Here is a 17,843-nt window from a genome sequence, read left to right as displayed (position 1 = left end):
TTTATGTGAAGGAGTCTGATCAGTAAGTGAGATTCCACTTCCATCAGTCAGCTTCTTTCCCACAATGCACCTGTGTGTAACCTCACTGCAGTGTAATAATGTACAGAGACGTTTACCGTGTCGAGTAAAAGACACAACAAACACGCAGCATATAACACACACCACTGACAGACTCCATCAGAATGTCTGTCCTACACTTTATTTTCTCCTGCACTAATAAGGAGCTACACCTCAGTATGGGAGAAGATCTAAATGGACTGATGAGTCATTAAAGTTCTCCATATATAATGTTCTATAGTTACATGTGCTGATATCAGAACAATTTTATATTTGTCTTGAAGCAGTTGTATAAATACACATACATTAATAATTTGTTTCTGGCTGCATGATTTTTCCCTCCACAGTTATGTTTCTGTACCTGATGAATCTGTCCAATGTGAGCAGATGATTAGGGCACACAGTTAACACAGGTAAAAATTAACTGAAAGAAAACAGAAGTTAGAAGAGAATTAGACACAAATGTCCAACATAATGTCCTTTACTATTTTCACAAGAGAAAAAACAACAACAACAAGAAGCTATTGTTTAGTTTATTTCAGAGTTCAGAGCATCATAAGTGAATTTAAATACATAATACCAGAGTCCAGTGTCCTTAAGAATATGGACCTCACACCAAGTTTTTCAAGGTGTTAGCTACAGTTAACACAGGGACACATATAGAAGGGTTAGCACATACACTGTGAATAAAGACTTTACTAAAGTAAATATGAAGTCTAGAGAGGAAGACTAGAACAGGATGTGGGTCCAGCGAGTCTGCATCAAAAGTGAACATGAAAGTGAAACAGTTCAGCTTGTTGTGTGTGAGTTCTTCTAAAGCAGCAGATAAAGAAGTGAGTAAAGAGCTGTTAAATAATATATTTAAATATAATATGATATTGGGTTTGATTACCTTTATGACATAGAAAGAGAAAGACGATGGCACTGAATCTCTCTCACTCTCTCTCTCTCTCTCTCTCTCTCTCTCTCTCTCTCTCACACACACTTCTTTTAGTCTGAACTTACAGGAAGATAAAGATGGCAAGTAAGTTAGATATACAAAGGCTTTAAAGGTTGTCAATCCTGAACATAAAACAGTAATTTTTTTTTTTATTATATAATATATTTATTTATATGATATATTTTGTTTTATATTGTTTAATGTTTTGGTATATCACCATTCAGTCAGAAGATTTTATCAGTCATCATAATCCAGTTAACTGTCATAAACTCACTGGGTTTCTGTTTCACAGAGCAGCATTTTAGATTTATTCTAACATTCAGTGTTTTCCTTTTTTTAAACTGATGTATTTGCACCATCTACAAACCTAATAAAGGTGTTTTCTTCATGATGTCATCTTAATATCATGTTTCTTTATGATGTTTTAAACAGGTCATTTCTCATGGGTAGGTTTATACTAAAATTTTGCTTAATTTGTTTATTGATGGTAATCATAGATTATTATTTGCTTATTAGATTAAAGTTTAATAGAGAGCAACAGAATATGTACTGAAAAAAATGTACATTCTATTATTCACTTCCACAGAAGAGCTTGTTTGGAGAAAATAAAGAGCCCTGTGAGTATTAGACAGACTAGCAGATATAAACACTTTATAGAGCTTTATAAATCTATGTTGTAGGTCTATAAAGTCTACAGATGATTTTTTTTTTACATTTTTTTTAATTAACATTTTTTCCTTGTTACAATATGAATATACATTTTAAACCTATAGTCTAAATAGATTTTGGAGTCCTGTTTGTGTATAGGCTGATTGTTTATTAGTTATTCTTGTTTAAAACATTCTAATGGTGTTTTTCTGTTCCCTTCTTTTGTTCTGCACATTATTACAGGGGTAAGTAAATGACATTTTATTGATTTTACACACTATTCAATCTTTAATATGAACAAACTCATGTTAACTCCAAATTTATGTTTAGAAAATGTTATATATCCTATAAACAGTGCGGCTTAAACATATTCAACTGAGCATTTCACTTAAAGGCCTTGCCTAATTATTCTAACCAGTGAAAACCAATTAATCAAATGGTATTTTGTTTTTCAAAGCTATTCTCCTGTTACATGCCAAAAGGGTATGAGTTTGCATCCCAGCAAGGCATCTATGTATCATCATGAAACTTGATGTGTGTCTTCAGACCAAGCCCTGAATGTAGAAAAAACAGCAAAACTGCGCCATCTTGTGGTTTTCCTCATATCGTTTACAGTTCTGTTTTTTTTTTTCCAATAATTTTCTGGAGTATTCTAATGTAAATGACATTACTTTAAAAAGCTGTTTTATTTTTCTAATTCTCCTAAATTTTATATAATATTATTTTATTTATTAATTATATTTTTTGTCTCTCAAATGCTGATTGAACCCAAAGTTTAAAAAATAAATTGTATATTTCTAATACAAATATACAAACTCTAATTAACAAGGTGGGGGTGAAGCATATCAAGGCAATCAGGATTTACACAATAATAAATATCATCAAGGCACTGCAATGAATATTAATGTCCTTTTGTAGTGGAAAAGCATGAACTAACCCAGAATAAGAGAGTGCGACCTCTGCTGGTGGGAAGAGGAAACATCCACTTATTCACAGAGCTATTATTACACTGAGGGATTATTTCTGTTCATGTGATTTCCTTTTTGTTCACAAGTCCAGATGAATTTGATTGATGACATAAGCCACTTATTCTGATTTTCTAGTTTTAGACAAACTTTATTATAATCTAACTATATTCTTAGATGAAGAAACACTGTTACAGCCTGTTATAGACTTTATTTAATTGAGATTATCTTGGACAGTGTGAAAACCACAGGGTGTGTAATTTGTTCCCACAGGGTGCATCTGCATTATGGACTAAGTCAAGTAAGTATAAGAAAATCCCAAATATTCAGTGAGAACAAACACTACATTGATCCTTTGAACTGTTTTTAGGACAAAAAAGTGATCATGTGCAATTTTCTTTGCTGGCAAAGTTTATGCTTAATTAAATTAGCCTGAATTTTATTTGCATATGTTGTTAGCACAACATCTTTTTTTTACTCCTACTCTGTCAGCCAAAATCCTCTGCAACTTTTCCTATATATGAACATTTATATATAACGTTCCTATTTGGAAGCTTCTTGGGTGAGCGTTTTAATAAACATCTTGGATCGTGGACCAGTGAACATTGTTAAATACATTGTTGTGTATTGTATTTTTAATAAATAATAAAAAATAAATAAATGTTTTTCCTGTTTATTCACAGATTTAAAGTTTAAGCTGATTTTATCTGGAAAAACACTGAATTCCCACGAGGACTTCATAACTCATCTTAACCAACGAGTTCACCTGAAGGAGGTGAATACAGAGGATGAGTGTGATTTTATTCTGGGTTTCTGCACGATTGTGTCACGAGCTGGAACTGACATTGAAGCAGCAATGAAACGTCTACACAATATTTCAGGTACTCAAAAAAAAATTCTCTAAAATAATGCATTATGTTTGCTGAATTACTTTTGAATATAGCGAATACATTGTACTGATTTTTTTACAGGCACCAAACCTGTAGTCCTGGTGGTGCTCCATCACACATTTGATCCAGAGTGTGTTGTTCCAGACAGCATCAAATGTGTAAACAGAAAGAATATGATCGCAGTCGACTGTCTGTTCTATGAAGATAAAGGATTACTGCAGTGTCTGAAGAATAAAGAATCACTGGACAAAACTTCACAATATCTGGTATTTTTATTTAAATTAAGCTTGGAAAATAGTTGAATAGATGAATTGAGTAGATGAATAAACCTACATTTCTGGATTTACATAAGATTTAAAAAAACAATAATAATAATAATAATAATAATAATAATAATAATAATAATAATAATAATAATAATAATAATAATAATAATGTGTTGTTTCCTTACACACACAAAGAGCACTTTATTAATCTGTCAGCAGAGCTGCTCTAAAGTGTGTATAATTTACCCGACCTATGTAATTATTTGTAAATGAACGTCTTCTGCTTTTTAACAGAAGGAATATATAAACTGTGAAAACATGAAAAGGCAAAAGGAAGGTGAGTGTGACTGATTTTTTTTTTGTTTGTTTCTTAAGATAGTAATGTAAAATATATCAATTAATCTGTGTGTGTGTGTGTGTGTGTGTGTGTGTGTGTGTGTGTGTGTGTGTGTGTGTGTGTGTGTGTGTGTGTGTGTTTTGCATAGTCAGAAACAGTGCAAGAAGCATTAAAAAGGAAGTTACAGGAATTGAAGGTACAAATATGAAACCAGATCAAACAACTAATGTTTCAGAGGAAAGCGGAAATTCTCAACCTGAGAGAAATAAACAACTGAACCCAGAACACCTCGACACTGACAATGTGGAGGACATGGAGCAAAAAAACGAGAGTCAGGAAACAATAATGAAACAGAATTTAAAGAGAAATAAAGAACCTCTGACAGAAAATACACAAACACTTCAGAAGAAGGACAAGACACTGGAAGAGAAGGAGAAACAGCTCAGTGAAGTAAGAGAAGAATTGAGAAAATCAAATATGATGTTAGAAAAGAATCAGACACAATTGAAGGACAAAGAGAGACAACTGGAGAGTGTGGTGAAAGACCTGGAAACCAGTACAAATAAACTCACAGAAAGAGATAAACAACTTCAGGAGAATGACAAACAGCTCAAACAGACAAGAGCTGAACTGGACAAAACAATTAAGGAGTTAGAAGACAGGCAGCGACACGTGGAGGAGAAAAACACACAACTAGAGAATCTGAACAAACTGCTGAAGGAGAAAGAAACACAGCTGAAGAACACAGATAAAGAGCTGGAAGCCAGTACAAATAAACTGGACACACTGGGACAGGAGCTGCAGGACAAGCAGAGACAACTGGTGAGTGCAGTAAAAGAACTGGACACCAGTACAAATAAACTCACAGAAAGAGATGAACAACTTCAGGAGAAAGACAGACTTCTGACAGAAAATAGACAAACACTTCAGAAGAAGGACAAGACACTGGAAGAGAAGGAGAAACAGCTCAGTGAAGTAAGAGAAGAATTGAGAAAATCAAATATGATGTTAGAAAAGAATCAGACACAATTGAAGGACAAAGAGACACAACTGGAGAGTGTGGTGAAAGAACTGGAAACCAGTACAAATAAACTGGACACACTGGGACAGGAGCTGCAGGACAAGCAGAGACAACTGCAGGACACGATGATCAAATCTGAGTTAGCAGAAAAAACCCAACAGCTTAAGGAGAAAGACAGACTTCTAACTGAGAGAGAGACACAGCTAATGGAAAGAGACAAAGAGCTTCAGGAGAAAGACAGACTTCTGACAGAAACTAGACAACAACTGGAGATGAAGGATGAGACCCTGGAACAGAAGGGCACACACTTTTTTCAGGTAAAAGATGAACTGCAAAAAAAAAAACAGAAGTTAAAAGAGAAATAGTCACAGCTAAAATATGTACATATAGTGTGTCTGATTATCTGTTAACAAAAGATTGATTTTCATACAGAAAAAGCTATTTCAGCTATTTCATAGCTTGTGCAGAATGTAGCATTTTTAGGTTTAGTAAGAATTTTGTTTGTCTACTTTAGTTGAAAATAATCGGATTTGAATGAATTTCTTGACGTCTTTTTCTCATGCTATTATTTCTTTCTGGTCTCTTTTACAGCTAAAGAAAAAAGGTACGACTTTCATTTTTTTGTACTGAAACGCAGTAAAGAGATAAAATTTATGTCGATCTGGATTTGACAAATGTTGTATATATTTGCCATTTTATCATAAAGGCCAATATTAGAATGAGACTTTCTTCCTAAACCAATATTCTAAATCACTGTCAAATTTAGATTAAAGGTTTATTTTCCAGATTTATTTTGTTAACAACATCTAAAAGCACTTAATATTCTAATTTTAAATATCTATCAAATTACATTTTGAATGTTCTAGGATGTTTCAGGATGATGTAGTTTGTCTATCTATGATTGATTGTAAATCAGGCTACTACTGATCATGTTCTTTACCATATTTCCTCAACACTTCCTGAAATTGTTCACCACACTACAGGTACACTCAGCTTAACCATTCCAGCTTAAAGCTGTAAGCACAAACACACCATGTTGCTGTACTTAACTATAACATGGTGATTGAGAACAAAAGCTCCTTCTCTTTTATAATGATAATTGAATCTAATAATGAATCCCTATTGTTATCACTTATGTTTCAGAGTTTTTACATTTTTCTCCTAATAAGTGTCATTTTAACTAAAATAAATTTTAGATCCAGAGTCAAAGAACAGAGTACAAATATACTCATACATTCAGTATGTGTTGCTTTATTTAATCTATTGTTTTGTGCTTCTCTAAAACAGTTAAATGCTATGAAGTCATTCCTCCAAAGGTACAAGCACCTTGTGAACAGTTCACAAAAGAACTTAAAAAAATAAGAAAATCTATGAAGATGTCTACAGAGGAGAAGTGTAAAGCAGTTCTATATTATGTCCACAATGTTTCACGAGCTGGAACTGATATTCAGACTGCACTGCAAAAACTTAACAGCTTTGGAGGTTTGTTATAATAACATTAATCATTTTTGATGATGTGTCTAAATTATGATATATAAAGTATATATATATATATATATATATATATATATATATATATATATATATATATATATATATATATATATATATAAAGAAAAGGGGGGGGGCACAGTGGCTTAGTAGTTAGCACGTTCGCCTCACACCTCTAGGGTTGGGGGTTCGATTCCCGCCTCCGCCTTGTGTGTGTGGAGTTTGCATGTTCTCCCCGTGCCTCGGGGGTTTGCTCCGTGTACTCCGGTTTCCTCCAACAATCCAAAGACATGCATGGTGGGTTGATTGGCATCTCTGGAAAAATTGTCCCTAGTGTGTGATTGCGTGAGTGAATGAGTGTGTGTGTGTGTGTGTGTGTGTGTGTGTGCCCTGCGATGGGTTGGCACTCCGTCCAGGGTGTATCCTGCCTTGATGCCCGATGATGCCTGAGATAGGCACAGGCTCCCCGTGACCCGAGGTAGTTTGGATAAGCGGTAGAAGATGAATGAATGAATATAAGAAAAGAAAGTCTTTATTCATTTCTTTAAAAAAATGTTTACAGACAAATACATCGCAATAGTGATGCTCCATCAGACATCTGATCGAGAGCTCATTACACCAGACAGCAGCAGAACTGTGACCAGAGAAAAAACTTTCATCGTTGACTGTCTGTTCAGTGAGGACGAGGGACTGTTCTCGTGCCCTAAGAATGACGAAGCGATAAAAAAGGTTGCACATTGGCTTAAGATTGTGGTATGTATCCTGAAGTACAGTGGGTTTTCTGTCTGTTTGCCCTGTGTTAATGTAAAGATATTAGAACCTAAGAAACAACAGAAGTTAGAGAATAGTTTAAAAATATTTTATTATGATTTCATTATGCTAAAATGTTCGTATTTCCATTAACACGGTGTTTTAAGTGCATTATGCTTTTTATGCCTCATATTAACATGCATCATATTTTACTCCACAGAAACACGACAAACAGGACCCTAAGGAAGTAAGTCAAACAACCTTAAAAATAATAATAATAATAATAATAATAATAATAGTATAATGTTGCTGTCATATAAATACATCCTTGCCTAACCCCAAACCCAAATTTGCCTCACCTATTCAGCATATTCAGCAATTTCTTAATTCATTCAGTTAATTAATTTGCATATTTGAAAGTTAGGTACGTAAATAATCACTCTCTAATGCAAAACAAAGTAGTTACTTTAAATATGTTTATTAATGCAACAGTAGCTATTTTATTCAACTTGTCTAGTATCTCACCAAGTTGCTCATGAATAAAACTATTATAAAGTGTAAGCCAGTATCTAAATTAATTAGTAAGTGTGACTACAAACCCCACAGATTCTTGCCAATGGTGTTAGTGGGAGTCTATAGTGTGGACTATAGTGTGGACATGACATTGACATATTGAGACAGATTAAGAGAGCCTCATGTACCACCAACAATCCACATGTACTGTATTGATCTTGTACTGCTGTAAAATGACAGCTTTTTAACAGAAGAATTTTCTATCACAGAAGATTCTTATACATTATTGATTCTGTAGTAACACTTAATGAACAAATTCTTCTATGCCTGGTGATGAAAGCATAAAAAACAAGCTGTTATTTAACAAAGAAAATCATTTATTTATTTTTATGCCAATATTTTTATTGTGTATTAGTTTTCTTCAGTAGAATGTCGTCAGGGCCTTGTACTAAAAAAGAGGTGAGGAGTTAAAATAGAGATGAAAATTGTTAAATTTGTATATTAAATTAATATGGAAATAGACCTGCTGTCAGATCAGCTCATGTTGTGACTGGGTGTGGAATAACAAAGTGAAAGCACTGCAGTGTTCATGGTTGTGTTTGTGTTCACAACAGATTTGGGGGAAAAACTGAAATCCTACAGTCACTGCACTATTAGAGCAGAATACTGACTTTACTTAGTTCATCCACAATGAGGCAGAATTTGCACATCTATGAGGAAGAACATTTACCTCAACGCAATCATAGATATATACACTAGATGTCGCCTTGTATAGGGCAGTACATTGGAACGAATGCGTCAATATAAATTCAAGAGGAACATAATGTAAAAGTTAGATAGTTGAGGTGCCAAAGTTCAATCTTTTATTTATTCCTTTCCCGCAATACTTTTGCAACATTAAATAAGTATGTACTAAAGTCACATAAACCAAAAAAAAAAAACAAAGTTTGACTTTGAGGCTGAACTTCCAACATAACGTAATGTTGACATCTTTCCAGTACTGTCAGCTGAATTAACCATTAAAAAAAGTGTTTAGTATCCCTGCAACTTGTCCATGACTGACCTCTGTTTATCACTTGGGAATCTACAAACAGATTCAGATTCAGATTATTTTATTTAATGCCATGTCAGCAATCAAAAGCTATTTTCATGGCAAAAATTCAATTACAAAAACACAAATATCATATAAATACAATAAAAACAAAAACATATAAACAGCAAGTCATATTATACATTTTTTTTAATTAACATACGATAATAAAAATCCAAAACCTTTTCAAGCTTAATGTCATTAAATATGTCCTTAAGTGTTAAGTCCAGGACAATCTAATAAAATATGTTTGACAGATAAGGAAATCTTACAGAACATACATAAAGTTGGGTCTTTTCACTTTTAAGCATAAAAAGCATGGGTCAATTTTTAATGTCGTTATTAAGAGCTTCGGAATCTACAAACATTGTCAGTTTTCCTAACTTTCAAAAACTAATGGGTAACTAGCATGGATTAGCTGCTGTCGTTAAATAAGGACTGAAACAAACCAACGTAATAAGAAATATAATTTCCTAACATTCAATATCATAAAACACATTCTCACCTGTGAAATGTAATCCCTTGCTGTCCGGTTGTTAGATTTCTTTCGTTTGAACATCCAAATGCAGCACAGAAGTCCGGCATCGTCCATGCATAAAGTACAAGAGCACTGTACAAAGATGGCGGCGGATTTGGCGCATTTTTAGGACCACAAGGCGACATCTAGTGTATAGATATCTATGAAAGCAATGATGCAGGGAACTGCATGAACTAATCAACTAATTAAATATCTAAATAAAGAAAGAAACAAGAACATAAAGAAAGAAAGATATAAGACCTAATATTTAAAGATGTTTTTTCTGTGTTTCTTGTGTTGTTGTTTTTTTTTTTTTAGAAAAAAAAAGTGAAGCCAGTGAGGAAAATGAAGCAATAACAACCGGACAGAAAAATGAGCTAAAGGAAGGGTGGCTCTTACAACAGAATAGTACATATTGAATTACTTAAATGGCTGGGATTTATGTGTTTTATTTATTTAATACACTAATACATGTGTATTAAATGCTAATAGAATAAACTGTGTTTCATTTCTGATTAAGAAAATGAATAAAAGCTGAAATGAACATCAGAAATCTTTACTTACATTTTTTATATTTCAGTAAAAGGTTTGCTATTTCCCTCTGATTGCACATTGTAGAGATTCATTAGCATGGTGTGTTAAATATATTTTTAAACAGATATATGTGTCCATGCAGCACAGGTCACAGGTCACATAATGGACAAAGCTGCAACCAGTAGATGAAGTTACCGACTTGGTATAAACTATTCTGTATTATCTCTACTTATAGTGACTTGCCCTCTTCTTTTATGACTAGTTGTTGATACGGAGCCGCACTTTGCTGAGGTAGACTTGCCTTGTCAGTCTTTAGACATTTGTACCTGCCCTCACCCATCAAACCTAGAAGGCGTGATCCCTCTGGGAGCAGTAAGCATTTGGTAACAAAGAAGGTGGACAGGTTTTTTTTCTTTCTTTGTACTAAAATACCAATCCATTTGAACAAAATATCATTTCATGAAATTTTAAACAGCTTAATGACAATATAATGCCTGTTAAAAATACAACATAATTTAATTGTATATGTATTTGATCAACTTGGGATAAAAAGTGCAATAATTTGGTATTTTGTTTTATACCAAATTGTTAAATGTCTTAATAACAGGAAACAACTTTTTCTTTTTAACTAGTAGGGCATGACGTTAATGTTCCTTTCTTTTCCACACAAAACTGTATGTAATTCCATTTGAGGTTCACTTTGGTTCATGTATAAACAATGATCCTTACTCTGTATTTCTGGTCAGACCTGCTGTCAGATCAGCTCATGGTGTGACTGGGTGTGGAATAACAAAGTGAAAGCACTGCAGTGTTCCTGGTTGTGCTTGTGTTCACAACAGATTTGGGGGAAAAACTGAAATCCTACAGTCACTGCACTGTTAGAGCAGAATACTGACTTTACTTAGTTCATAGAAAAACAGTTACCTCAAAGCAATGATGCAGGAAACTGCATGAACTAATTAACTAATTAAATATCTATATAAAGAAAGAAAGATATAAGACCTACTATTTGTATACATGGTTACAGTTTCACGTACACTCTTTATTCTGCAGTCTGAAGCTATTGTTTAGTTTATTTCAGAGTTCAGAGCATCAGAAGTGAATTTAAATACATAATACCAGAGTCCAGTGTCCTTAAGAATATGGACCTCACACCAAGTTTTTCAAGGTATTAACTACAGTTAACACGGGGACACATATAGAAGGGTTAGCACATACACTGTAGAGGATAAAAATGACATTTGAAATAAGCTTACAGTGAATAAAGATTTTATTAAAGTAAATATAACGTCAAGAGAGGAAGACTTTTTTTTTCTTTTATTATCTATTAAAACAGGAAGTGGGAAGGGTGCAACCAGTGAGTCTGCGTCAGCAGTGAAGGTGAAAGTGAAACAGTTCAGCTTGTTGTGTGTAAGTTCCTCTAAAGCAGATAAAGAAGTGAGTAAAGAGCTGTTAAATAATATATTTAAATATACTATGATATTGGGTTTGATTACCTTCATGACATAGAAAGAGAGAGATGATGACACTGAATCTCCCTCTCTCTCTCTCTCTCTCTCTCTCTCTCCTTTTAGTCTGAACCTACAGGAAGATAAACATGGACAGTAAGTTAGATATACAAAGGTTTAAAGACTGTCATTTCTGAACATAAAACAGTGTTTTATATTGTTTCATATTTTGGGATATGACCATTCAGTCAGAGGATTTCATCGGTCATCATAAGCCTGTTAAAAGAGTCTGATAAAGTTTCTGTTTCACAAAACATCATTTTAAATTTATTCTAACATTCAGTGTTTTCCTTTTTTTTAAACTGATGTATTTTCACCATCTACAAACTTAACAAAAGTGTTTTCTTCATGATGTCATCTTAATATCATGTTTCTTTCTGATGTTTTAAACAGGTGTTTTATCATGGGTAGGTTTATACTAAAAATTTGCTCAAATCTTTTCATTGATGGTAATCATAGGTACCATGCATAGATTATTTGCTTATCAGATTAAATTTTAATAGAGCACAGAAAATGTACTAGAATGTTATTATTTTTTATATATATATATTTCAGTTCGGTTCTGGGAAGTCTAAAGAATCAGGTGAGTATTAAAGGGTCTAAAAGAGAAAACTCTCAGTAGAGGTCTATAAATCTGCAGTATTGTTTTTTATTGATATTATATGAATATAAAATTTTTCTCTTTAGTCTAAATAGATTTTGGTGTTTTCTTTCTGTACATAAACTCCAATGGACAATATTACAGAATAGAACTGAAAGTGACACTATTTTATACTCTGCTGTTGTTTACTAATGATGTTTTTCCTTTCTCTTCTTTTGTTCTGTACATTATTACAGGGGTAAGTAAATAAAATGACTATTTTCCTCTTTTGGATGGTAATTTACTTCAAATGATATTAGACGCTATTTAATCCTTTATGTTTTCACTATTTAATTGAAGTTTTTTTGCCCCCAATAATTTTCTGGAGTATTATAAAGTAAATGCTTCCTGTCAAGTGAACTTCCTGTCAGCAATTTTGGATTTTCAGAAAAGCTTTTTGTTTTCTAATCCTCCTAAATTTTTTGTCTAATATCCCAAAGTGTTTTATTCAATGATTATTATTTCTTTTGTCTCTCAAATGCAGAATGAAAACTAGATAAAAAAAAAGTTTTGATGAAAATATTTCAATAACAGCACAGCAAAAACAACTGAAAACACAATCCACAAATCAATATATCTGGTAAAAGTAAGTAAGTAAGTAAGTAAATAAATAAATAAATAAACAAAATCCAAGGTGGAGTAAAGCATATAAAGGCAATCAGGATTTACACAATAATAAATATCATCAAGGCACTGCAATGAATATTAATGTCCTTTTGTAGTGAAAAAGCATGAACTAACCCAGAATAAGAGAGAGCGACCTCTGCTGATGGGAAGAGGAAACATCCACTTATTCACAGAGCTATTATTACACTGAGGGATTATTTCTGTTCATGTGATTTCCTTTTTGTTCACAAGTCCAGATGAATTTGATTGATGACATAAGCCACTTATTCTGATTTTCTAGTTTTAGACAAACTTTATTATAATCTAACTATATTCTTAGTTGAAGAAACACTGTTACAGCCTGTTATAGACTTTATTTAATTGAGATTATCTTGAACAGTGTGAAAACCACAGGGTGTGTAATTTGTTCCCACAGGGTGCATCTGCATTATGGAATGAAACATCATGTGAGTATAAGAAAATTCCAAATATTCAGTGAGAACAGACACTACATTGATCACTGAGTTGTTTTTGGCCAAAAAAGTGAACATGTGAAATTTTCTCTGCTGGCAAAGTTGAACAAAACATCTGCGAAAATCATGTTTGATTCAATGCTCAATTAGATTAGACTGAATTTTAGCACAACATCTTTCTTTTACTCCTACTCTGTCAGCCAAAATCCTCTTCATCTTTTCCTCTTTATATAAACATTTATATATAACGTTCCTATTTGGAATCTTCTTGGATGAGCGTTTTAATAAACATCTTGGATCGTGGACCAGTGAACATTATTAAAATGTAGGAATTCATACAAATTGTAGTTTTTATAGTATATGGAAATAATTGTGGTATAAATATAATCTATATTTAATAGATAATAAAAAATAAAAAAAAATGCTTTTCCTGTTTGTTCACAGATTTAAAGTTTAAGCTAATTTTATCTGGAAAAACACTGAATTCCCACGAGGACTTCATAACTCATCTTAAACAACGAGTTCACCTGAAGGAGGTGAATACAGAGGATGAGTGTGATTTTATTCTGGTTTTCTGCCCGATTGTGAAACGACCTGGAACTGACATTGAAGCAGCAATGAAAATTCTACATAATTTTTCAGGTACTTACAAAATATTCTCTAAAATAATGCATTGTGTTTGACGAATTACTTTTGCATATAGTGAATAAATTGTATGGATTTTTTTACAGACACCAAACCTGTAGTCCTGGTGGTGCTCCATCACATATTTGATCCAGAGTGTGTTGTTCCAGACAGCAGCAGATATGTAAACAGAAAGAATATGATCACAGTCGACTGTCTGTTCTATGAAGATAAAGGATTACTGCAGTGTCTGAAGAATAATGAATCACTGGACAAAACTTCACAATATCTGGTATTTTTATTTAATTTAAGCAAATATTATGGAAGAGGTTTATTCATTCTTAGTCAAAAATAAAAGCATATATGACACATTATTGTATAAATCTATAGCACATACAAGTGCTTACTAACAATTAGTTCTTAATTACTTGATACAAAACTACTGAGTGGATCAATAAACCTACATTTCTGTCTTATATTACATAGATAATTGCATAACATTTTAATAACATTAAACATCATCATCATCATCATCACAAAGATCACTTTATTAAACTTTATTAAACCAGCTGTAAATAGTAATGTAAAAAATAAAAGCAATGAATCAACCAACCAATCATTTAACAAAATCAATCACTGTGTGTGTGTGTGTGTGTGTGTGTGTGTGTGTGTGTGTGTGTGTGTGTGTGTGTGTGTGTGTGTGCACATGTGTTTGTATGTTTGCTTGTGTTATATAGAACTGAGAAAGAAAACAAGAGTCAGTGAAGAGAAAGATAGAAATGAAGAGGAAAAACTGAAAAAACAACAGAAAACTGACTTAATGGAAAAAAACAGAGACCTTTTGGAGCAGTTGGAAGACAAAAACACACAACTGGTGAGTGTGGTAAAAGAACTAGAAACCAGTACAAATAAACTCATAGAAAGAGATAAACAACTTCAGGAGAAAGACAGACTTCTGACAGAAAATACACAAACACTTCAGAAGAAGGACAAGACACTGGAAGAGAAGGAGAAACAGCTCAAACAGACAAGAGCTGAACTGGACAAAACAATTAAGGTGTTAGAAGACAGTCAGCGACACGTGGAGGAGAAAAACACACAACTAGAGAATCTGAACAAACTGCTGAAGGAGAAAGAAACACAGCTGAAGAACACAGATAAAGAGCTGGAAACCAGTACAAATAAACTGGACACACTGGGACAGGAGCTGCAGGACAAAGAGAGACAACTGGTGAGTGTGAAGGAAGAACCGGAAACCAGTACAAATAAACTCACAGAAAGAGATGAACAACTTCAGGAGAAAGACAGACTTCTGACAGAAAATACACAAACACTGCAGAAGAAGGACAAGACACTGGAAGAGAAGGAGAAACAGCTCAGTGAAGTAAGAGAAGAATTGAGAAAATCAAGTATGATGTTAGAAATTAATCAGACACAATTAGAGGACAAAGAGAGACAACTGGAGAGTGTGGTGAAAGAACTGGAAACCAGTACAAATAAACTGGACACACTGGGACAGGAACTGTCTCAATAAACTCTAATAAACTCTAATAAAAACACACAATTAGAGAATCTGAACAAACTGCTGAAGGAGAAAGAAACACAGCTGAAGAACACAGATAAAGAGCTGGAAACCAGTACAAATAAACTGGACACACTGGGACAGGAGCTGCAGGACAAGCAGAGACAACTACAGGACATGATGATCGTAGTGGAGCAACAGAAATCTGAGTTAGCAGAAAAAAACCAACAGCTTGAAGAGAAAGACAGACTTCTAACTGAGAGAGAGACACAGCTAATGGGAAGAGACAAAGAGCTTCAGGAGAAAGACAGACTTCTAGAGGAGAAAACAAAGCAGCTGCAGGAACAGACAGATCCAGAATCATCAGCTGGGAAAAGTGAAAAATGATTAATGATTTATATATATATATATATATATATATAGACTTATATATATATATATCAGACTTTATAAACTTTGTAAAACCCGAAACTTTTTAGAATATTGCCATACTGTTGCCATATATGGCTTTAATGTTATATATCTCAATGAGATTGATATTTTGTTTACATTTTGTAAAATTTTAGTAGAAAAATGAATTTGTGAAAATATTTATGAATGACGTATATATTTGATTGTACATTTAATTGTGTATAAACTGTATGAATAAATGTGAACATGTACATATGTCTGTACTTATTTAGCATTTTTATTTAAATATGTTTATATACCACGTATTCCAAGTTACCAAAGAATCTCTGACTCTAATGCAAGAGCCAAGAAAACAGGTACAGTACATGATGTTAATATTTTGAACCCTATTTTATTTCAACAATCAACTAGAGGATGAATTTGTGTAAACAAAAACAGTCTTAATAAAGGTCTGGCATTGTGAGACATTTTCTCTTGACATGTCAGAGTGTGTGTGCTGCTATGATGTTCATCTAAAACTCACCAACAGGAGGAGGGTTTCAGATTATACCACATGTGACATGTAAACTGGAACTGAAATAGCAGATCTCCAGTTCAGACGCTTTCTCTGTGATGTGACTGCTTTATTTTCTATTTATCAGCATCAAGACAGAGAAAAGAGAGAGACTGATGAAGGAATCACACATCTATAGCTGTTATTATTCCTGTTATATCTGATAACTCACACGTTCCACAGTATTTACATGTTAAACTAAATGGGAAAAGTAACGTGTCATTCTTTATTTAATAAACACTAAGAATGTTTGTAGTAAGTAAATAATCTATTTCCAGGTGGGAACAGTAACCTAATCATTAATCATTTTCCTCTAACTGAACACCTCCAAGTGTTTTATTCTGTAATGGTGTTAGTTAGGAGAGTCTATAATGATAGATACATAGGAACTGAAACCATGTAGTGACACTTTTCCTGTGTTTAATAATGTTTTAGTGTCACTGTTACTTCACTAAGCTCTTTTCTCCTGGTGTCTTGTTCTGCTTCTTAATTCACGCCTCATTTCTGTAACAGAAACACAAACAGCTGAATGAGTGACACATTTCTACATTATCTGGGTGTGCAATAAAATTGAATGTGTATTTACTGAAAGGTTTATGGAATGTTTTGCATGTAGAAATGTACAATAACTGTAATAAAGAGGTCAACAACAGGATCTTGTATTTTTTTTTTTTAATTTACAGCTCCATAGTCATTTTTATGAGCTCAGTTAACCTTGTTAAGTTTAACCAGTCACTAGTTTTTAAATGAACTGCACTGACAGAATGAGTGGAGAATAAGAGCGAACTTCTTCATTCAGATGAGTAACGTACTGCAGCTCAAATCAGTAATTCATGAGTCAAAGCACTAAAACTTTTTCCTAACAATGATAAGATTAATATTCCTGTAAAAATTATAACAGTACAGTTTAACATGTTACATTTTTATTACTAACACTGTATTAACTTTGAGGTAACTGATGCAGTGTTTTTAGCTTCCCTGTGATTGGGTCTGGGTTTTAATACATGACGACACCTCAGTTTTCTGACATAATGATTCACTATCTGTTGTTATATTTTATTAAAATAGTTAAAATTGTAGCTGAACATCTTTGAAAGCACAGAGTGAAGATTGTTTATCAGCTGTTCTGACTGTAAATCATAAGTTTATCTCATTGTATTTTATCTAACATTACATTTCTCTCTGTTGTTTTACATGATACTTCTCACAGTGTTGGTAAGTAAATAACTCAACTTCACACTAATAGTAAAAGCTGATATTTTATAAACTTATCACATATATTTATTTATTTTCTCCTGCACTAATAAGGAGCTACACCTCAGTATGGGAGAAGATCTAAATGGACTGATGAGTCATTAATGTTCTCCATATACAATGTTCTATAGTTACATGTGCTGATATCAGAACAGTTTTATATTTGTCTTGAAGCAGTTGTATAAATACACATACATTAATAATTTGTTTCTGGCTGCATGATTTTTCCCTCC

At 33.1% G+C, this 17,843-nt stretch overlaps 1 protein-coding gene and 1 long non-coding RNA gene across 2 annotated transcripts in view; both read left to right on the top strand.

Moving 5' to 3' along the window:
• LOC132841168 (restin homolog) overlaps positions 1-10,926 on the top strand; it is a 66,475-nt gene extending 55,549 nt beyond the window's left edge. The window contains exons 6-15 of the mRNA XM_060863405.1: positions 3,294-3,491; positions 3,582-3,766; positions 4,061-4,103; positions 4,252-5,441; positions 5,716-5,728; positions 6,412-6,606; positions 7,178-7,368; positions 7,586-7,612; positions 9,806-9,893; positions 10,162-10,926. Of these exons, the coding sequence (XP_060719388.1) occupies positions 3,294-3,491; positions 3,582-3,766; positions 4,061-4,103; positions 4,252-5,441; positions 5,716-5,728; positions 6,412-6,606; positions 7,178-7,368; positions 7,586-7,612; positions 9,806-9,893; positions 10,162-10,208 (2,177 nt within the window). The 3' untranslated portion in view covers positions 10,209-10,926. The remainder of the gene's footprint in view (positions 1-3,293; positions 3,492-3,581; positions 3,767-4,060; positions 4,104-4,251; positions 5,442-5,715; positions 5,729-6,411; positions 6,607-7,177; positions 7,369-7,585; positions 7,613-9,805; positions 9,894-10,161) is intronic.
• Positions 837-2,407, top strand: LOC132841239 (uncharacterized). The gene is made up of 4 exons (XR_009647884.1): positions 837-890; positions 1,052-1,443; positions 1,584-1,614; positions 1,889-2,407. It is a non-coding gene; the product is annotated as an uncharacterized LOC132841239 (long non-coding RNA).
• Positions 10,927-17,843: the final 6,917 nt, after the last annotated feature.

The sequence above is a fragment of the Tachysurus vachellii genome, chromosome 26 (genome assembly GCF_030014155.1).
Source record: "Tachysurus vachellii isolate PV-2020 chromosome 26, HZAU_Pvac_v1, whole genome shotgun sequence".
Taxonomy (NCBI): Eukaryota; Metazoa; Chordata; class Actinopteri; order Siluriformes; family Bagridae; genus Tachysurus; species Tachysurus vachellii.
Note: the sequence above shows the minus strand (reverse complement) of the source record. Positions and strands in the feature narration are given on the sequence as shown.